We start from the raw sequence: 22964 nt of genomic DNA, 5'->3' as shown, positions 1-22964 counted from the left end.
TAACTTTTTTTTTTTTTTGCTTCCAAGGCAAAGTTCAGAATGTTCAACAGTACCACTTTGGGTTTCCAGTTCAGAGTGAAATGGCCCCACATATTTCCTTCCTGCCTGCCTGGAGGCCTATTGAAATGGAGTAAAGATGTACAAAAGGGACTAAATCCACAGTGGTGCGGAGTGCAGTGGGTGGGGACATCAGCAGAGTTTCTGATAACTTCCTGGAAGATAGAAAGCACATAAGACTGAATCACAAAATAACCCACAAAGAGGGAAGCAGTGTCTGAGGTATGGCAGGACATTGTGATGGAAGGAGAGCCGGTTCTAGGAAGGGGAACCGCCTTCCTGGGGGCTCTGGAAGGCATGCCAAGCTCTGAGTTGACAGAGAGGGAAGGCAGGGATGGGAAGTGAGCTGGCTACCAGGTTGACTGTTTGCGGGATGGTCTGTGGAGCAGCTGAGCCAGGTACCCACCTCACTCCCACCAGCTCCTTACAACAGGTGCAGAGCAGCTGACTGTGTACTGGCTGCCTTCCGAGATGAGTCTGCTCTTTAGGGAAATTCAACAGTTTGCCTGGAGAGGCTTAAGGCTCTTTGAGTGAGGGTTGGCCTCCAGAGTGAGGTTTTCCTTGTTTTGGCCCCGAGAAGGGGGCACATGGGGGTGTGGGGAGCACCTCACCTGCCTGATCTCTGCCCTTGTAGCCTGAAGTGAGTGGTGTGAGTCCATATGCTCCACCCACTGGCATATACTTGTGAGTGTGAGTGGAGAAGCAAGGATGGCTGGAGCTTTGGAAATTAATTCTTTAGTCAATAGCATTTACACAATTATAATTGACAAACGCTGACAATTGATTTTCAATTTTCAGAATTAATTTTGTTTATAGACAAAACAAAGACTTAAACATTTAATCTGCTGTCTTAGTTCAGGCTGCTATAACAAAATCCCACAAACTGGGTAGCTTGCAAACAACAGAAGTTTGTCTTCCGCCGTTCTGCAGGCTGGAGGTCCAAGACCAGGGCGCCAGCGTGGCGGAGTATTCCTGAAGGCCCTCTTCCAGGTTGCAGACTGCCACCTTCCTCACGTGGTAGAATGGGCAAGCAAGCTCTCCGGGGCCTCTTTTCCAAGGGCACTAATCTCATTCATGAGGGCTCCACCCTCATGACCTAAGCACCTCCTAAAGGCCCCAGCGCCTAATACCATCACATTGGGAATTAGGATTTCAACATATGGATTTGAGGGAACAGAAACATTCAGATCCTAGCATTGAAGGATTACCTGTGTGTGCACTGTAATAAGATGAAAGGGAAATATAAAAAAAAAAAAAAAGTCATGGGATCCAAAAATATTAGAAATAACGTAAGTGTTGTCTTAAGTAAAATGAAAAAACGCAGCAGAAGCTGTGGTACATACTCAGATGACAATGGGACACTGTTAGACCATTCAAAAGTGGTATGTCTAAGCAACTGGGTGATCTTAATGACGTGGTAATGAGGATATGTGTTTCTGTTGTCAATTAGTTAGAAAAAGAAAAGCAAATCGAAACCCGAGAAAAAACAAAAATCAGAGGTAAAATCCTAATCCAAATAAGAAGCAACCGACATTGAGGCACAGCTGTGAGAAGCTGATTCGGGCAAGAAAAGAGGAGTCATCGATTTTGACTTTTGACCGTTCTCTCGAGCGGCTCAGGATTATTTTCCTCCTTGCTTGATTCTTCAGTAAATAATTTTTATACATTTACAGAACTGTAAGAACTGCCAATTGATTGTCAATTTTTAGAATAAAGTTTTAGACTAAGTAAGAAATTGGTTTGAGAATATAATGATTGCAAACCCAATAAACATAAAAAGGAAAGTAGTGATGGCAGAAGACAGGAGGTGAGGGGCGTGTGGAGAGAGTGTAGGGGGAATGAGTAGAGGGGTCACTTCCTCGTTTACATAGTGATGAATCAACTCTAACGTTGAGAAGGTGAGATGCAACAGGGAGAGTCAGAGGATAAGTCAGCCAAATCCTCGTGTACAGGAGTCAGTAAACAGAGAGTTGATACATCAGGAAATTGAGGTGTACACATAGTATTTAGTATTTTGTGGCAACCACTGGAAGAACTAAAATCAAGATGGGCTAAAGCTGGTTACTGGAGGGAGTGGAACCCGGTGAGGAGGGGAAGATTTTTCACAGTGTTATGTACTATTTGAAGGTAAATTTCATCACATCTTGGCATCACTTTAAAAATAAAACTGGAAATAATAATATTGTTACCAAATGTTGGCATTTGTGAAGGAAACAGATCCTCTTATACTCTGCTTGCAAGAGTGAAAATTGAATTGGTCCAAAGTTTTGAAAGGGCAGTTTTATAATATTAAAAAGAACCAGGCTCTCCCTCAAATAATAATATTGTATAAGTTTCCAATCCACAGGAATGGTGTTGGGTGGCAGCTGGCAAACTAGGAGGAGGCAGAAGGATACACAGAGGTTTTCCTTCATCGCACACGAGTGTGATCGTGCATACACGCGCACATCCTGCCACACGTCTCACATATTGACTCACTAAGATGGACGCATCAGCCAGCTAGGTTCTTAAGCGTCCTCCTGTCTCCAGTTTTAATTCTTTATAGTGATCCTCACATGGAAGGCTGTCTCTGGAGGCTTCGCCATCCTCACATGACTCATCTGGGTTTACTTTTGTGGAAGCGACTAACTTGGGAGCTGGGACTTGTCCCTCCTGACAGTGTCTGAGGATAACCACAGTGTTCCAAAGTCCATGGGTGCTGGCCAGCCACTTGGAGGCATGCCCTGGAGTCTGTTTGTCCTCTCCTTGTGGTTACTCAGAAGCAGTTCTGTCTGTGTTCCAAATGTGGTCAGCCTATCAGAGAGGCCGTCCCCATGGCCGGACATGCTCACTCTCCCTGTGCCATCACTGATATTGTGGGAGAGAGAACACCATTGCCTTTGGACGGCCTTGGCAATGGCTGTCCAGCTCGACTGGGGTAGGGAAGCCAGATTCTTGGTGATGAGACTCCTGGGACACGCTTATGGTCAAACTGCATTTTTTTTGAGAGCGTAACAGCTAACACATAATTACTCACAACAGCTCTTAATCTCTGTTTTTGATGAGAAAACTGATGCTCAGCGATGGTAAGGCAGTTAGTTCTCTGTGATCATTCCACTAGAAAGCTGTAACGTATGGGTTAAGATCCAGACCTTCTGATTTCTCATCTTCATTTTTTCACGCTACTCTATGAGATGTTTTTTCCGACTTCTTAGTGTGACAGTTGATAGGATTAGACAGGAAGCTCTCTACTCTGCTCTAGAGTTTCATAGAAATTCCTGTTCTGCATAGTGATGTCCAGCATCTTACTTTGTTAGACTTTGGATTGGATCCTAAGTTTGCTACTTAACAACTGTGTGCCCTTGGTCACGTTCACACAACATCTGTAAGTTTCAGTTTCCTAATCTGTGAGATGGAGATAGTTACCCTCCAGGAAAACCTCACCAGGATTGTGTTGTGAGGTTTAAATGACATACGGTACGTGAGAAACTACGTAGGAGCTCAGAGGGGTGGTGGTGATGGTGGTTGTCAATGCGAAGAAAATTATTCAGAGACATGTTGGACACATTAAGCAGCCTTTTCAAATCTCTTCAGATGACTTCCTAATGAACTGCTTACTCTCCTGCCTTCTAACATGTCAACTCATCTTCACAAAATGACCTTGCTTTTAAGGTTACACCACTTTGTAAAGATAATGTTGAGCAGCAAACTCTCTTGCCAAAAGCCACTGTAGAAGTATTGATATATAGCAGATACCGAGCATTTAGCATATGTGTAATGCCAGCCCGGGATATGAGAAATCTCAGCCTTCTCCCACAAGTGCCCTGCCCTAAACTTTAAAAATATGAAGTAAGAATAATTGAATAAACCATGTTTTAAAGAAGCTATACAAAATTTTAATGATATTGTTCTAACTTTTAGACATATGTATTATTACTTTTTATAGTTTATAAATCACATGAATTGCCTTATTTAATATTTATAATTTGGTATAATTATCCCAGTTTTATAGACTTTGAGAAGTAAAATTTCAACATTTTTTGGACATCTGCTGGGTGTCAGACACTGCGGTTGTAACCCAGGCCGATAAAAGCTTAGTTCTGAGAAGTTCAAAATCTTCTAGGGAGCAGAGACATGATACTTAATACCTATAATAACAGCAGTATAAACACAGCCGGGGGGGGGGGGGGTTGGGGGACGAGGGAGGAACTGGCTGAAGTCATTTGCCTGAGGTTACAAGACTAGTAATTGGCAGCTCTGGGGCTTGTCTTCAGGCCGTCTGAGTTTCAAGTCCTAACAATATAACCTTTCAGAGATGTAAAAACGAAACCGGAGAAAAACTTCAAAACGCATCCATAAATTACGGGGTGGGCAGAAGCACAGGAATATTGTTGAAAGAGTGGTCAAGGGCAGGATATTATAAGGGAGGATAAGACCTCATAGAACATAAAAGCACAGAGGCTACTGGCTTCAGACCCACCCCGGGGCTGTTCTTGAGGTTTGTAATTGCTTTAGGCCCCGCGCCCCCGGGGAAATGCGACTTCGAGTAGGAGGAGCAGGACACAGAAATCGCTTGTGGCTGAGCTAAGCCCCCTCACGTCGCCAAGTTCCCCCTCCTCCGCTGGAAGCCGGGGGCGAGGAATTCTCCATCTCCGGAGGCGTCTTAGGTGAGGGGGTGGAGTGCCCTAGCGACGGCAGCTCCATGTGCTGGAAGACACGCAAGCGGGCTGGCGCGGACTCCACGGGTCAGCGCTTCTCTGTCTCGCTTGCTCCCCTAAACCTTGATGGAAGTCTGAAGACACAATTCACTCGCAGTTACTCAATCTGAGGACAAACAAGAAGTTGCTTCCAATGCAATCGTTTCACTGCGGCTGGCTTCCACTCCCGCTTCCCAGGGGACGCGCTGTGCGCCCTGGGACTTGCTGAGATGCTCCGGGGGCCGGGCCGTCCAGGCGGCGCGGGCTCCCGCGGGAGGCGGCGGCCCAGCAGGCCTGGCCCCCCGCAAGGAGGCCGAGCGACTAAGTCATTCCCTCTGTCCTTTCAGGCGGAGACGGCATTTTGGGCCCTGTGCCAGTGACACAAAGTGCTCTGTCCACTCAGGCCAGGGCCTGGTCCCCCAGGGTAACGCGAGATCTCATTCGCCTGTGCGGCGCAGAACTACAAAATCTAGATGTTGTGTCAAGCCAGTGCCGGGTTCCCTTCGGCTCCCTCGCCGCGGAGGCTGTTACCGTGTTACTCTGCGCAGCCTCTGCCACGGCCGCAGCTGATTGGACCACAGCGAACACCTGACCTGGCTGGGCCAATCACAGCCTCTCCTGGGAATTTGGAAGTGGGCTTGGAGACACAGAACGTGTCCCACAAGTTCTTCATTCACCTTTGCTCTGCATTGAAATTGTCCAGGGAATTTTGAAAACACAGCGCGCGCGTGCACACACACACACACACACACACACACACACACACACTCACACACACCCCTGATCTGTCTGTGGTAGAGCCTGCTCTGTGGCGCCCCCTGGAGCAGCTAGGAGTGGCCCAAGTGCGCGGAGTTGCAGACACACAGAAGAACCAGGTGCACCTTTAGGGAGAAGCTGGAATGAGAGACCCAGGCTCTGGAAAAACTGGACGGTGGTCTTCACCCGTGAGCGCTTTCCGTTTCTGAAATCCAAGCCTCCTCAGGCCTGACTGCAGCTCCTGCCTTTGAATCCTCCTTTTAAAATGTTTCTTCTGAAGCTATTTAAGGACCTTCTGTTATGTACAACAAAACGAACCTTCACCATCCATCACTGGTCGTTGCAACCTGCGTACTTTACCTCAGAAATCTCTCTTAAGTCTCACCTCTGTGGCCTTTTCAGTGGAGTTCTTATCTTTGCCCTCCCTGCGTGGGCTTCTTGGCTTCTTCTATCTCATCCAGGCTCCACATAAAATACATCTGATCCACTTGCCCCCAAACCTTGAGTCATTTACTAGTTCCTCATTACCTGTTAAAAATAACAGAATCGTGCTGTATAAATTGACGTGTAAAAACATCTCCTATGTTATTGGGGGGGATGGATAGGTCAGGAGGTATAGGACCTTTTAAAATGTGATTTAAATATGTCTACCTAGAAATACCTGTATAAATTTAGGAAAAAGAAAGGACATTTCCTAAAGGGTTAGCAGCACTTTCCTTGGTGGGGTGATTTTGGGTGGGCAAAGAGGAAATCTCCTTTGTGAAGTACTTTCTATAACATTTAATAAAGAATGGGGAGTACAGGTAATTTTTAACTTTTTCTATTTTCTTCCAATATATTTTAAAAAATTTCCAAGATCTTTCACGTTCTTGCCCCCATCTACTTCCCAGTATCTCCTCCCACTCCTCTGGGTCACATGCCGTCCAGCTATTCTAAGCTTTTTCTCCTTCCCCAAACACAGCATCCCCTTTCATGGTGCTGCCCATTCTGTGTCTTCCTCCTGAAGTGCCTGCACTCCACTCTTCTTGGAAACACTTCTACTTCTCTTTTTCTTTTTTTAAACTGAAGTATAGTTGATTTGTAGTGTTGTGTTAGTTTCTGGTGTACAGCATAGTGATTCAGTCATATGTATGTGTATATATATATATATACATATAAAATTTTCATATTTTTATTATAGGTTATTACGATATTGAATATAGTTCTCTGTGCTATATTGTAGGGCCTTGCTGTTTATCTATTTTACATACAGTAGTTTGTATCTGCTAATCCCAAACTCCTAATTTATCCCTAACCCACCACCTTTCCCTTTGGTAACCATAAATTTGTTTTCTGTGTCTGAATCTGTCTTTGTTTTGTACATCTGTTTTGTCTCAGTTTTTAGGATACCACATGTAAGTGATATGTGATATTTGTCTTTGTCTGACTTACTTCGCTTAGTGTGGTACTCTCTAGGACCATCGATATTGCTGTAAACGGCATTAATTCATTCTTTTTTATGGCTGAGTAGTATTCCATCGTGTATATGTGTGTGTGTGTGTGTGTGTGTGTGTGTGTATACCACTATTTTTCTTTTTTGATCCAACTCAAATATCTCCTCTGGGAAGCCTTCTTAGACTGATCCAAACCTATCTCATGTCAGAATTAGTTATTCTGTCCCAGTGGCCCCATGGTCCCCTGCTTCTGTGTCTGCTGTAACACCACCAAATTGTGTTATGACTGATGAGATCACACGATTATCTCCTCAAATGGAGGTGCACTCCTTGAAGGTGAAGCATGAGTCAACTTATTGAACTCTGTTTCTTCTGTATCTAGCAGACAGCTGGACTAATACAGCTGCACAGAAAAATCTTGGTTGGCTGAATGAGCGAATGAATGAATGGGTGAACGGGCTCTTGCACACAAGGCAGATCTATGATGCGGCTGCAGCCTCCCCTGCCTCTCCTAGAAAAACCTAACCAACTAGAATGCATCAGAGCCCTGACCCTGAGCCAGTCTCAAGCACAGAGCTGTTGCTTTTCACCAGCTAGCCGGCTCCATTGCCAAGCCGCAATGGTGACGGTTGACGTGACACTTTAAACATCATAAAGATCAATAAGAAACGTGTTTCTAGTGATTAGTGACTGACAAGAAAATCAAGAGGCTCTGCCTATTCTGAAAACGGAGTGATAGACCAGTGCTGATTCTGTGTCAGAACTCACTACTCCCTCTCCCCCAGCATCTAAAGAGAGTTCTTTAGTTGCACAGACCCTGACTTCTCCCTTCTTCCAAAGAGGAAGGATCCTTGTTGCTGGGAGAGAAGCTAAGTTAAGCTGCATAGTCCAGTCTTCAGGGAGGAGGAGAATGGGAGTGGAGGAGGAAAGGCATGGCCTGAGGGGTTTTCTTCAGAGATATGAGGAAAGCCGCTGGGAGCCACTCTGAGCAAAGGAGACAGAAAAGAAAATTTAGTAAATGTTTGCAGGTTCCTATCTATGTCTGGCTTCTGTAATGATTTGTATGAGACATGAACAAAGAATGGAATTCCTTTAAATTATATTTTGGCTTTTGTCCTGTGCTCCTATAATGTGACACTGTCCCAAGGCCAACACACAAGGGTTTGGGTTTTGTAAAAGTTAGAAGTGGACAAGAAGGAGCTGCAAAAAGACAAAATCATGCCTTTCACTCAGAGCTTTGCCAGCCCCATAGCTGCCTCTGGCAGAGAGAATGGAACCAGGGCGAGCAGAGGCAGTGAGGTACCAGAACTGGTAATGCTGGCTGTGGGCAGGGAGATGGCATGGACAGTGAGGCACTGCATCGTGGGGGTCGGGGTGGAGGGCAGCCCAAACAAGGCACTGTCCTCACCATTCCTGGGGCTCTCAGGCCAAGGATGTCCTGGAGTCCATGGGGGTGGGTTGGAGGGAGAAACTCAGGGGAAACTCAGTTTGGAGCCAGGTTAGAGCTTGATGTAGGTTCCCTGGGGGCAGTCTGAAACTAGACAGGCTTCTTCCCAGATCAGGGATGCCCCAGAAGCTGCCAGACCACTGTGTCATGGAGCCAGCTACTAGCAGGTGGTGGCTCTGCGGCAGCTGGGGTTTCTAATATCTCAACAATAGTTTACTCAAAGATAAACCTCTGGGATACACTCCAAATCTCTCCCAAAGTGGCTGCAGATCTTAAGATCAGAAGGGGAAGATCCTGGGTCAAGGCCAACATTAGATAGATAGCAATTACATGAGGGTAATTAGCTGTGGGAGAGGAGCTCTTGGTTGTAGCAGCCCCTGTGGTCCAGGCTTATGATCAGCTTTGCCCAAAGCTGAGGGTGGGCAGGGGGATCACAAAGGTAAAGCAAGGTGGTTGACGAAGGGGGGCACTTGGGTGGGAAGCAGTGGGCTGCACTGGACTGCAAAAGCCCGAAGGCCCGAGGTTGAGGCCTTGCCCACTGCTGACGTTGCAAACAATATTGGGCTCTCAGTTTTCCCATATGAAGAATAAGACCCCCAATATCTTGTACACGAAGGTGTTTGGCACATTCATTTACTTGTTCATTCTGTAAAAACTTGGCCCATGCTTGTTATCTGAGTCTATCCCTCCGTCTCAGTGATTGTTATCTCTGGTATGTAAGCAAGACTGAACACCTGTAGACTGAAGGGGCTCAATCCCACTTGAAGACTCTGCTCTTGTGTCTCCTTTTGGGCCCTCTGCCCATCTCCCACTTTCTCTATCAGCTCATTGCCCGGGAGGCTGGCCTTCAGGGGCTGTGCGAGGGCTCCTCGCCCTGGGCTTGACTTGGGTTCGGCTGGCAAGCACTGGTAGGAGGTCCTCCAGATAAGCTGGAGGAAAGTGACGTGGGGTGTCTCTCCAACCCCCTCGCTGATGGCCTGACACCTGCTGAGTTCCTTCACGGAAGGCTGCAGCTCCCATTGTAGGACCTTTCCTACAGCTACGGTTCTCACTGGGTTCAGAGAAGTGCTCCCCACCACACCTTCACGCCTGGAAGTGGTGACAGACTGTTGCCAACCCTGGACTTCCCTTGACCTAGCTCAGCTCTTTGTAAAGAGTCCCTTAATGAAGCCTCCTTAGTCAGCCTTTGAGTGTGTGTGCCATCTGTCTCCAGCTGGAACTCTGACTCACACACTCTCTGAGTTGGACCTGGGGAATTTCTGAAATTCCATTCAACATTTATCTTAACAAAAAGGGTTTTGAGCAACTACTTTATACTAATGATAAATACTGAAGGACTTAATAATATCTAAACATTTTTGAGCGTCTGGTATGTGCCAGCTAACGGACTAAACAATTTGTATAATTTAATCATCACAATAGTCTTGTGGTGATGTGTTTCTAAACCTCTTTTCAGGTATGGGAACCAGCGCTCATTATAATTAAGTTCCTTGCCTGAGACTCCATCACTAGTAAGTAGAAGAGGCAGGATTCATAACCAGATGGGTTTCACTTTTAAACTTATACTTTAAACTTCTTCTCTTTATGGTCTTTTATATACAGTGATACTTATGGTAGGGTGTTCAGTGAAATAAAAAACAGAAGGAGAGAAGAACTCATGTGCCAAGAATTGGGTACAGAACACTAGGCTCTGTTTTCCTAAATTTAGACTACTAGAAGCACAAACCTGCACAGACAACTAACTGGATGAAAAGCTTATCAGGTGAACTAGGGGCGGGGGAAGAGGTTTATGGAGGGGTGAGTACCATGGTCAGTGACATGTTTAGCAAATAGTCCCCATCCTCCCCAGAAGCCTGATGCACGGTGTTTGCCAGTTGCTGTGGTGCAAATACTCCCACCATGGCCAATGTCAAGCCGCCAATGTGGCATCACTGGATGGGACATGGGGAAGAGATGTGCAAAACTGGCTCTTGAGAACAGGTACCAGCCTGCTGCTGTGCACAACCGAGTTTATGTACAAGGGCAGGGAGTCAGGAAACAGCATGGTGTGTTTGGTGTCCTCTAGGTTGATAAGATTTGCTACAGCACAAGGAATGAGTGGCAAGGGAAATTGGAATGGGAACAGGGATGAGACAGGAGAGAAGGTAGAAAAGACTGTGGGAGGGGACTTTGGCTGGAAGGCTGGAGCTTCACTGACCAGTTTGGTACCCAAATTTGAAATGTGGCTGGTCCAAACTGAGATGTGCTGTAAGTATAAACTATATAGTAGGTTTTGAAGACTTAGTTAAAGAAATATAAAGTATCTCATTAATATTTTTGTGTTGATTACATGTGAAAATGATAATATTTTGGATATGTTGAATTAATCACATACTTATAATTCATTCCATCTATTTCTTTTTACTTTTAAAAATGTGGCTACCAGAAAAGGCCAGCCTACATAAGTGATTCGCATTGTATTTCTTTTAGACATCTTTGGGCCAGAGAATTTGAACTTTATTCAAAGGCAACAGAGAGTCTTAGAAGAGTTTTAAACAGATGCGGTCTGCTTCCCATAAAGATGCATCTGGTGCCCTGTAGAGTTTGTTGAGGCCAAGCTGGAGGAGGGAAGCTGGAGAGGGTCCAGGCCAGAAAGCTGTGGTGCTGAATGAGGCAGAGGAAGTAGGGATGCAGAGGAGGAGAGCAGCCTGGATGGGACAGGGTGGGCCACTGTATGTGGGAGGCGGACAGAGGAAGGAATCGAAGGGGATGTCCATTGTCTAAATGGCAGTGGTATTAACAGAAATAAAAATGCAAGGGCATGAAGATTTCTTGGGAGAAGATGATGAGTTCCGTTTCAGACATGATGAGTCTGAGGTGCCAGGGAACTCGCAGGTGTCCAGCGGTACAGGGGTCTGGAATCTGTCAGCACCGTCTAACAGATTTACCCCAAATCAACCGTCTCCTGCCACCTCTACTGCCACTGCTTAGTCCCGCCGCCGTAATACCCTTTTAGAATTGTTGCTGCAGCCTCCAAGCTGGTCTCTTTGCGGATGCATTTGCCTTGCTTTTTCTCAGGTCTCAATCAACAGGCAGAGTAGTCTTGTTAAAGGCATATCGGAACACGACATGCTTCCCCTCCCAGCCTGCCAGTGAATTCCACAGCACGCAGAGTTGTGCCGCTCTGCGCAGTGGCCGAAGGCCCTGTGTGACCTGGCTCTGCTGCTTGAGCGCCTAGTGCCCTCTCCCTCATCGACTCTGCTTTAACCACACACGCTGGGCTCCTCGATGTTCCTAGAACTCACCAGAAGCCCTCCTTGCCTCAGGGCCTTTGCACTTGGTCCTCTTCCCTTGGATTTCTGATAAGCTGTCTCCCTCACCTTCTTTGGGTCTTTACTCAACTACCCCTTCTCCATGTAGCCTCCCTGCTCACCCCATCTAAAATGACAGCCCACTCTCTCCTTCCCTTCTTTATTTTTTCATCAGCTCTTCCCGCTATGAACCATACCATCAATGTTACTTATTTATCCTATTTCATGTCTGTGTCTCTCATTAGAGCATAAGCTCTGTAAGGCAGAAGCTTTGTTTTATTCTCTGCTGCATCTCCGGACCTGGAATGGTCCCTGGCACACAGTAGTAGATATTGAACTAGTATTTGTCAAATGAATGAATAAACTGCAGGATACCAACAGGGCGAGTGCATAAGGCCTGGAAACAGACCTGCCCTTGGAATCCCAGGTCTGACGCTAGTCATTTTGACCCTGGGCTCGTTATTTAACAGCTCTGAACCTTAATTTCCTCATCTGTGAGGTGGAGAGATTAACAGTATCTCCCACAAACGTCGTTGTGAGGATGCATCCAGTCAAGAGATATTTATGTATTTATGTTTTTAATGTAAAATTAAATTCATGAGTTAATAATGACACTTTAAAAAATACTGGTCAGCAACTAAAGAGAGAGAACCAATTCACTGTCTTGAAAGCTAAATAAATAGAAAAGAAAAGAAAAAAGATATTTATGGACCCTGTTGCATGTGCCAGGAGCTGTGTTTAAGTGGGGATTGGATGAGAGGATATATAGAAGATGTTGCCATTGTGTCTGCCATATTGGAAACCCTCAGTACGTGTCAGCCTTTGGTGAGCATCAGCAGGGGAAGGAGCGTTAGGCAGTCGGGAGAAGGGCTACGTGAGACACCGGGCTGGGAGTGAGCGCGCTGGCCCCGGGGGAGGAGGTGCGGGAGGGGACTCTGCTGACCTTGCTGAATTCACAGGGATGGAACCCTGTGGTAGGGGGAGCCGGGAAGCAAGCTGGACTATAAAGGCTGGTTAGGGAGTGGAAGGGGAATTCTGGTGTCGTCATCGTCATCAGCATACCAGTGCCAGAATCCTGAAGAACTGCAGACACAGACTCTCCCTGAGCACGAGTCATTCCTCCCAGGAGTGGCGCCGTGGGGCCCCCCTGCGAGGAGCGAGGGGCTCTGAGAAGAATGTTATAACTGGGCAGGGCCCACCAACTTCAGATGGGATGAGGGTTGGCCTCCCAAGTCCTATGCCTCACTGCTTGAAAATCCCACGAAACAGCTGGAGCCTCGCTCTGCGTGGCAGTGGACACGGCTCTTTGTCACCAGCCAGGTGGTGTGCAGATGAGGGTCAAAGCACTGGGAGGTCACAGTCCGGCAAGACGACTCTGCTCTTTCCCTCCGACCCAGCCCGGCTCTGACCCTGGCCACCCTGGGCTGTGCCTTGCTCTGGTCTTCCTGGTGGACTGTGCTGGAAGACTTCTCGGGGACATTTGGAAGAAGCCCCTGCCCCTCCCCTCAAGGCCAGGCTCTGGGGATTCGGGAGCCTGGGACAGTAGTTATTTCAGTGACATGAACCCCTCAGGCACTCCGGCTCCTTCGATGTCCATAAAGTGTTTCCCTCAGAAGGCTCTGTGGTGCCACAGTGTCTGAGCACAAAGCTGGGGGCCCCACTGCGTTGTGGGACGGCAGGCCGCGAGGTCAGACCCTGAAGTGCAGCCTCTTGCTGCCCACCCAGGTAGAACAGAAGCCACAACCGTAAGGTCCGTGCGCCCCTCCGTGCAGCCCTCCACAGCGCAGGCTGCATGAGAGACACGTGCAGCTCAAGGATCATTATAAAGTGCACTCACTCCTGCAACCACCACCTCGGCCCGGTGGTGGGGGGACCACGCTGCACCCCAGCATCTCCCCCTCATCCCTTTCTGACTTCTGTCCCTTGCCTCCATCCAAGTTAGTCACTGCACTGACTTCTGGAACAGCCATTTCCCTGGTTTCTGTATTTGTTTTTGTTTTACAAGGCAGCCTAGTGCAGCAGTAAGAACGTGGACTCTGGAGGCAGAAGATGTTCTTTTTCGTCTCCAGGTCCCTCTGCTCGCTGGCTGTGTGTCCTCGGGCAGAGTTCTTTCTCTCTCTGGGCTCACTTTCTCATCTGTGACGTGAGGATCGTGAGTGAATGAAGCTGATGAGCTGTTTAAAGATGAAACATGTGTCCGTCCGTATGACGTGTCCAGAACCGTGCCTTAGTTTCTGCAGCTGCCCTTCGCAGTATGTCACCTGAATACACACCCCGCAGCAAGCACGGTCTAGCTTGCTAGCTTTTGAACTCTGTGTGAATGGAATCGTACCATATAACCAGCCAACAACCAGATAGCTACAAGGCCTACGTGTTGAAAGCAGCAATGATGGTGGAAAAGGAAAAGAGTGTGCCAGTGGCTGAAGCTCTGGAAATAGGAGAAGCCTGTCGTTTTGGGCAGGGCCATGAGGACAAGGATACTTGGAGGTGGCGTAAGCAGATAATGGGGATTTACACTCAGCAGGGGGGTGTAACAGAGAGAACACAGCCTGGGTCCCAGGAGTGGGAGGGGCTCTGGGGACTGAGGCAACCATCTGTCCCCTCCCAGCACCTGGCACCCAGCGTGGGTCCATGGCAGGGGCCCTGTCTCCACTCAGCCTCTGGGTGTGTGGCGCCACACCTCCGTTCCCGACTGCAGGTCACTGCCCGCACAATAGGTGTTTCCGTTCCAGCGCAGCCTGGACGGTGCTCGGAGCCTCGTGGGCCTCTGTCTCTGGGAGGAACCGCCCTGTGCTTGGGGAACAGGGAGCCCCAGCTCCCAGCTGCACTGTGGGTAGAGTTAAATGGAAAATGGCAAGTGATTCAGCAAACGGGCACTAAATACTTAGAAGGACCAAATACTTCATTGAATTGATGTATGTTTTTGCTCTCCCTGGGTCTGCCCGCTCGGGCCTCACACTCAGGGGTGCTTCTCCTGCAATTTCTGTTTATAGAAGAGGGGGCGGAGGCAGGGCACTCACTCGAGCTCACATGGCTGATACGTGCAGGGGTCTCGCCCCCTCCTTGTTCAGTAGTCCTGGTTCTGCTCCACGGCTGTGTGGACACACTGCTGACCCTCTGTGGGTTTCAGTTTCCCTGCTTGTGAGGGGCAGGCCTGTGGGCCCCCGGGCTCCCCATTCCCTGATTCACTGCCCTTCAGCGAGGCCTCTGGGCACCCGGGGGCTCCAGGAGAAATCATACCGTGGCCTTCGGCCTCCTCAGGGAAATTATAGTATATTCAGGGACACGCTGATAATACAGGACAGTGAATAATTAATTTCCCAAAGCGTGATTCAGACCAGAATGTAAATAAGGGCTCTGGGAAGGCAGCTGACCAAGTCTCGCCTAGTGGAAAAATGGATCATCTGGAAGGAGGAGCAAATCCTCCTTAGGAGTGGCTGAGAATTACTTCCCCGTTAGGCCAGGGTCAGACACACTTGTCTGGCGGACAAGTCATCGCCATCTGGCTCCCGGGGGCCCGAGCCGCCCCGCCCCCAGCGGGAGCGCGGCGCAGCTGGTGGCCGTGCCTCATTGCAGCGGCAGCATGAGCACTTAAGAGGGTGTGTTTGTTTTTTCTCCACATAATGCACTTCCTTGTGTTGAAACATTTTTCTCCGCGGGCCTATGCGAGGGCTGAAGAGGATGTATGGTGAGAAAGCAGAGGCCCAGAAATAGAGGGCTGGTTGGGGTTGTGCAGAAGTCACTGAGTGAACCTGGTGACAGAGACGGCGCACTGGCTGGGGCTGCTTTCTTCAACTATAAGGAACTAGTTGTGAGAAACCCAGTTTGACCAGGTTGGAGCCATGACACCAGGGAATGGAAACACTGGAGACAGGATTTTCAAATGTCGAGCTTGGGTTCCTCCGAGTGAGCTGAAGAATGAGTCTTAGGTTTGTTTGGACTCACTACTGTGGTGTCTCAGAGTCTGTCTGTAACTTGTATGACATTTCACATCGTCACTACTGTGGTGTCTCAGAGTCTGTAACTTGTATGACATTTCACACGATGTGGCATCTAGTTATTTATAACCTGGTTTTCTCTTATGTTAAACAGTCCGCAGCCTGAGCTCGGGGAAGATGCATCTGTCTTCTGTGCAGCCCATGTCTTCTGTGCATAGGGCTGAGGACCTCTGTACATAAATATCCAATTATTAAATCACAATATTGTGTCTTTTCTCTCATTAGCCAGGAACATTTATTTCATTCAAATGGTTTTCTAAAATACCTCCCTATATTACAAAGGCTTATGTCCTTAATAAGTAACCGGCACTTACAAATCAATAATAAAAAGACAAAATACCCGAAGAGAAAAGTTGACCAAAGAGGTAGACAGACAATTTACAAAAGAATTTAGAAAAGAAACAGCACCAATGGCCATGAAACACATGGCAGTTGCTTGATCTCCGTGTCAACAATGAAGGCTACTATTCCACGAGGTGGAGAAACAGGGACTCTCTTGTACTGTTAGTGGGAGTGTAAATTTATAGCACCCTCCTTGAGGGCAATTAAGCAATAATAATTCAGAATTTAGAATTTACATGATCTTTGACCCAACAATCCAAGGGATTTGTCCTGTGAGAATAATCGGATAAGGGTACTGAGCTTATGTGAAAGAATATTAATTGCAACACTAATAATAGTTTAAAGGCAAATAAGTCAAGCTTTTGTCATAGTGGTTTGGTTAAATAAATCATGGTGCAGCCATGCAATGGAATATTATGCAACTGTGAGAAGAGGAGCAAATCTCTAGATCTCTGTGCTTCTACAGGGAAAACGCCCATCCATCCTTCCTTTCATTCTTTTATTCAACAAGAAAATAGTAAAAGAGTATTACCAAACCATTAACAGCAATTATCACTGGATCAGGTTAGACTTTTCAGTAACTTTCACATTCTATTTCATATTTTGAAGATTTTACAATGAGCAGTGTGGTGTTATTATTCTTGTAACAGCAAAAACAATAGATATTGTGAATTTGGGGGAAGGTTTTTTTTTTTTTTTCTTGTTGATTCAAAGAGCAATATGAGAGATTTACCCCTGCTGGCATTTGGAGAACATGGTGCCCGTATGGGATAACTTTTCACCTGAGGCATCTTGGCTTGGTGGCAGAGCCTCGCATCACATGGAATTTGTCCTGCATATTTGACCCCATCTTTCACTAACTCCCAAGAGACACTAGATAACATTTTCATGGTCCATTCCTGCACCAGCAAAGGGGAACAAATTCCATTTAATTTCTAACCATTGGAGGATAAGAATTGTGTGGGTAAATGAAGTCTGCAAATAATAAACATCTTATCCATTCATTTTATCTCTTCCACCTACACTCCTTTCAATTATTCTTTTGTACTCATTACTAAGACAAAATCAACTGATCTCCAGTTTCTCTTGTGCCCTCCCCATGTGCTCTTGGCCTGACTTATTCTTAGAGACCTCTTGTCCATTCCTTAATCACTAATTGCTTTTCTACCTAATCACAAAAGGTAGAAGAGTTAATCCATTAACTATTACAAGTTGACACTTTTCCTTGCATTGACGGCATGCTCATGTCGCTGTGGCTCCTGGAACTTCATCCTTTTCCCGTCTTAGGAAACCGTAAGCACCACTGCATTGGTATCTTTATGTTGATCGGATCTGCTAAGCTGGAAGTGGCAAAAGCTCTGGATGCCCTGCTAGGATACTTGTGTTCCAGAGGGTTGAAGATGAACCCTACAGAGATTCCAGGCTCCAGCCACACTGGTGACGTTTTGGAGCTCCAGCATTCTGGGCTATGCTGAACGTCCTCTCCAAGGCAAAGGCCCAGTTAATGCATCTGTAGTTCTTACTACCAAGAAAGAAGCACAGCTCTTGGGAAGTCTTTTCAGGTCCTGGAGGCAACGTATGTTGCACTTGGGGAAACTGCGCCATCACATGGCTGGCAATTTTGACTTTGTCCCAGAGCAAGAGGTCCAGGCTGCAGTACAAGTGGACCTGCCACTTGGGCCACGTGAACTGCAAAATCCCCCGGTGCTGGAGGTACCTGTGGTAAATGGGAGCGCCCTGTGGTGTCTCTGACAAGTTCCACTAGGGGACTTGCAGTGGAGAGCTGGTTCTGGTTCTGGAGCAAGCAAGGATGTGCTATCTGTTGCAGGAAATTATGCACCTTTTGAACGGCAGCTCTGGGCAGGCTGCTGAACATCTTGCCGGAAGTCATCAGATACAGATGCATGCAGAGCTTCCTGTCATGGGGGTGTTGTCATTCCCACCAAGTCGTGAGGCTGGGGTGGCCCAGCATAGTTCATCTCACAGTGGTCATGGCACAGCCAGGACCGGGCCTGGGCAGGCCCAGAGGGCATGAGTACGCTAACTGACCGAGCTGAACGTGGTCACCTACTCACAGATCACTTGTGTTGACGCCTCTCTCTAAGCTGACACCAGTGGCCAGGGAGTTCCCATGACCAGTTGGCAGAGGAGGAAAAGAAAGTCCAGGCCTGGCTCACGGAGGGGTTGACTGGGTCTGTCGGTGTGAACGGACTGTGCTGCGTTACCTTGCTGCTCACGGGGGGCTGTGAGGAGAGCAGGAGGGCAGGAGATCATCCTCCCGGGGCAGAGCTTCAGGCAGCGAACTGCTCAACCAGGTCGTGGAGAGAGAGAAATGGCTTTAGCTGAGGCTGCGCTGTGAGACCTGAGCTGTGGCAAGTGGTTTGGCCGCTGGGTCAGGGGTTTGGATGAAGCAAGATCGGAAGATTCGGGAGGAGGTGAGACGGGAGGAGAGCGTGGTGGGGGCCGCCGTGCAGGGATGTTGCATCAGATGTGAGTGCCCACCAAAGAGGACTCTGATGGTGGACAGGGTGACCTGACCTGTGGGTGGAAGACAGCCCGCGTCAGCCTTCCCAGTGCCAGCACGAGGGGCCTGTGACCGGAGTCACCACAGTGGCAGAAATGGGGACAACTGTGCACTCAGCCTGGCAGAGCAAGTGATCCTGATCACCATGAGGCGGCAGGATTGCCGCTGCATCCTGGGGACGGGGAGGAACAGGTTTGGAAATGAGGGGACTTCCTGGGGGGCATATTTGGTGTCCAGCTGTCCCTGTAGATGGGCAATTATAACAACTATAACCTGCTAGGAGCATGGTAACCAAAGGGATAAAAGTCTGTGTCATTTCAGCAAGCAAGCCACCTAGGCCAGCAGAAGTGCTTGTAGCGGGTGGGAATCTAGAAGAACGGTGGAGGAAGGAGAGGACTAGTATCTGGCCAGCCTAGGGACCAGTGCGGCACTGCCTCCTGGCGCTTTGCTTCTCATGGCCCCACCGGCCACCCTCTTTGGAAGACGGCTGTCTGGTGACTGCACTGCCCTGCAGGGCCCAGAAGTGCCTGGGGGTGTCCATCACCTCAGGGTCTCCCTTAGCCAGGGGCCGACAGAGCTGGCGAGCACAGAGTCCAGGTCCCTGCCTCAATGGGGACAAACCGCCAAGTCTTTCCCTTGTGACTTCGCCCGAAATCTCACAGCCTTGCCCCCTGCCCTTTCCCTCGTCTGCTTCCCTCACTCCCGCCCACTTTCTTCCAGGGCCTGTCTTACAAGGTCACTGGCCCTGGAGTCGTCCTCTCAGAGTCTGCTTGGGGCCACCTCCCAGCCCTTAGGTAGTTAAAGAGGGGGCAATAATGTTCATGGTCACTGGGCACTTACCGTGTACGAGGCCGTGGTGCGAGCGCTGACACGCCCTGCCCTCTGCCCCCCGGAACCACGCCCGGGAAGCGGGTGAGTTACAACCTCTCGGTGGCGCAGAGCTCAGCAGGCGAAGGGTGCAGGCGCTGGAGCCTGACCATCTGGAGTCCAATTTCGGTTCTGCCGAGACCGGCTGTGTGGCCTTGGGCAGGTGACTTTCCTCATCTGTAAAGTGGGGATGAGAGTAGAGTCTCCTTCACAGGCTGGCTGTGAAGACTTGATGAGTGAATGTAAAGCACTGGAGCGCTGCTTTGTAGCTATTTGTTAAATGAGCAAATACTTCACATAAGGTGCCTTCGAGACTTCGAAAGGTTAATTAATTTGCTCCAGTTCACCCAGCTGAAACGGCAAAGCCAGGATTCAAACCCAGATCTGTATGATTTCAAAACCCAGTCTCTCTTTTTTTAAATTTTATTTTATTGAGTTATAGTCTGTTTACAATGTTGTGTCAATTTCCTGAGTAGAGCACAATTTTTCAGTTATACGTGCACATACGTATATTTATTGTCGCCTTATCACCATGAGCGACCACAAGATCTTTTATACGTTTCCTCATGCTATGCAGTATAATCTTGTTTATCTAGTCTATATATGCCTGTCAGTATCTACAGATTTCAAACTCCCTGTCTCTCCCTTCCCACCCCCCTCCCCCCTGGCAACCACAAGTTTGTATTCTTTGTCTATGAATCTGTTTCTGTTTTGTATTTATGTTCATTTGTGTTTTCTTTTCTTTCTTTCTTTTCTTTTTTCTTTTTCTTTTTTTAGATTCCACAGATGAACAATCTCATATGGTGTTTTTCTTTCTCTTTCTGGCTTACTTCACTTAGAATGACATTCTCCAGGGACATCCATGTTACTGCAAATGGCATTATATTGTCATTTTTATGGCTGAGTAGTATTCCATTGTATAAATATACCACATCTTCTTTATCCAGTCATCTGTTGATGGACATTTAGGCTGTTTCCTTGTCTTGGCTATTGTAAATAGTGCTGCTATGAACATTGGGGTGCAGGTGTCTTTTTGAAGTAGATTTCCTTCTGGATATATGCCCTGGAGCGGGATTCCTGGGTCATATGATAAGTCTAGTCCTAGTCTTTTGAGGAACCTCCATACTGTTTTCTACAGTGGCTGCACCAAACTGCATTCCCACCACTAGTGTAGGAGGGTCCCCTTTTCTCCACAGCCTCTCCAGCATTTGTCATCAAAACCCAGTTTCTTAACTATCACTCTGTGCCTCGTCCAGTCAGGCCTGTTGCCCCTTACTTCATGTGACTATATTTCGACAGGCCCACTTTTCTCCAAGGCTGCCCACCCCTGGCTTGTCTTTGTGGGGGGCGACCGGAAGAACCTGGGTCTCCCTGTGGCCGCCCCTGGGTGAGGCCCGCTCTCTGTCACCGCGGGCCATGTCTTGTCTTGGAGGGGCTGCCCTGCGTTAATTCTCAAGGGACTGTCTCCCCAGACCTACGTCTTCTTTATTTCATCGTCTGCTTCCCACTGCACACACCTCCCAGAAAAGCAGAGGGAGCCTCTCCTTTACCACTGAAGTAACACCTGATGAGTATCTTTTTTCTTTTTAATTCAAAAAGCCTTTTCTCTATTTTCCCAATTGCCAAAGTGAAAGAGATAATAATTTAAAACATATGGAAACATGTAAGGGGGAAGGGAAGTGAGAAAACTCTCACTTGCCACCCATGTGACCTTCCCAGGCTGCTTCGCCCACCCAGGCCTTGACTCACCGGGGCCGTCACGGCCTCCTGCTGGACTCCGGGTGACACACCTGGCAGGCTCGGCTAATGTCCTTATAAGGCAGCTGCTGAGCTGGCCCAGCCGCTTCCCTGGCCTGGGCTCCACCAGGGCGATGAAGCAATGTCCCCGAGCCGGGAAGGGCGGGGAACAGCTCACTCCTGATTCTCCGTAGCCCCACTCAGGCGGCCCTGCTTCCTCTTCTGTTGGTTTGAATGTGGGAGTTCTAACTACAGGCGACTCTTAAGGATGAGGCCATTTATGTCCATGCTGTTCGCTGAGCGACACGGACTGGGAAACTGCTGTGCGCCGGACTCTTTATCTCAGGGGGTCACTGTTTACAGGAAAGGGGACAGACAGATCCAGACGCGGTGGGGAGCTTCCAGGCCGCCCAGGGTCCAACATGACAGTTTTGTTATTTTTCATTTTTGTAAGGCCTTCCAGGTCCACGTAGGTCCCAGGATTTGGGAAGGGAGGTGACTCCCTCAGTTAGAACGGAGAAGGGTCACTGAATATTTAATGTCGCACGTGCCAAACCCAGCACTCACGTACATCACCTCACTCAGTTCCCAAGGGGACCTGTGAAGTAGGTCTTTGGGGTTACAGTGGAATTTCCCTGAAATGTCGCCTCTGATTTACCTTGCTTTTCTCTAGATCCCAAAGTCAGCCAGGACGAGGCCCCTTGGGTTATTTCCATGGTAACCTCAAAGGGTGTTTTCTGTTTTTCAACCTTCATACTGATGGCTCAGGGAGGTCCCGAAGGCTGCCCCTCTGCTCAGAACCCAGATCAGCTGCTCCCGCCAGTGGCAAGTGCTTGACTGCCTGGCCACCCACATCCGCCAGGAACCCTGGAGCCCAGAAGACCTTGCCAACCTCCGACTCCCCCTCCCCACCTTACGCCAACATGAGAGGAGGTGGGGAGGCCCCGGCCCCTTCTACAGCGTTACCTCTGGGCTCCCTCCCGGTTCACACCGCATCAGCTGACTCCTTCACTTAGTCTGCCCGGGATCCAGCTTCTGAGCCAGGTGAAAAACCAAGGTCAAGTTGATGCCAGGGGTTTCCTAGAGCTTCACCTTCTTTGGAAAAGAAGGTCGTTATGATCCCTCTAGATCAGCTCCCCCCTGGGTTGTCCTACCTCCGCTTTCACATCTCTCAGCACACGTTTGTCTCTTGGACAGCCAGGAGGAAACGGCACCGGAAGACCTGGAAGCACATCAGCTGGCTTCTCTGGGCGCGAAATGTCAACCAGCCTCCCCTCTGCCCGCTTCCCCTTCCTCGCCCACCTCCATCCTCTCCGTATGTCTCCACTCTGGCCACACTGGTCTCCTTGCTGCTCCTTAAATGCCCAAGGCTAGAGTTGCCAGATAAGAAGACAGAATTCCCAGCTAAATTGAATTTTCAGATAGACAACAAATTTTTTTTAGTGTTATGTCCCAGATTAAATCACTTGTTGTTTATCTAAACTTTAAATTTAACGAAGTGTCCTTGTCACAGGACAGTTGGGAAGCATAAATGAGATACGTGTCAAGCACATAACACCAAGTCTGACCCCTGGCAAGTGTGGAAGAGAAGACAGTTGCGAATGCTCCTGCCATCACAGCCACCCTCCTCCTGATCATGCAATTCCCCCGCCGTTGCCTCCTCGATTTTTATTGACTCTCAGCTGATGATCATTTAAGAAAAAAAAAGTGATCTTGTTTTTTTTCTTTTTTGGTAATCATTGCAGTCCACGAGAGTGATGAGAGGAGAGCTGCTGGTGGGTGAGCCTTGGGTGTTGAAAGGCCAGCGACACTCTCCTGTCCGTGGAGTCACTCGCCC

General features: G+C 48.3%; 1 protein-coding gene and 1 long non-coding RNA gene across 2 annotated transcripts in view; one reads left to right on the top strand and one right to left on the bottom strand.

Annotated features, from left to right (window-relative positions):
* Positions 1–22964, top strand: part of LOC105065332 (uncharacterized) — a 174778-nt gene that overhangs the window by 62689 nt on the left and 89125 nt on the right. The gene's annotated exons all lie outside the window — the stretch shown is intronic.
* LOC141578672 (uncharacterized) lies at positions 15956–21843 on the bottom strand. Its single transcript, XM_074370624.1, has 4 exons — positions 21786–21843; positions 21140–21376; positions 19364–19567; positions 15956–18537 (listed from the first exon to the last, which is right to left on the bottom strand). Exons 1-4 carry the CDS (start codon positions 21841–21843, stop codon positions 18338–18340), a joined length of 699 nt encoding a protein of 232 aa, XP_074226725.1. The 3' UTR covers positions 15956–18337.

This window comes from Camelus bactrianus, chromosome 9 (genome assembly GCF_048773025.1).
Source record: "Camelus bactrianus isolate YW-2024 breed Bactrian camel chromosome 9, ASM4877302v1, whole genome shotgun sequence".
Lineage (NCBI taxonomy): Eukaryota > Metazoa > Chordata > Mammalia > Artiodactyla > Camelidae > Camelus > Camelus bactrianus.
The sequence above is the reverse complement of the archived record's forward strand: the minus strand, read 5'-3'. Positions and strand labels throughout refer to the sequence as shown.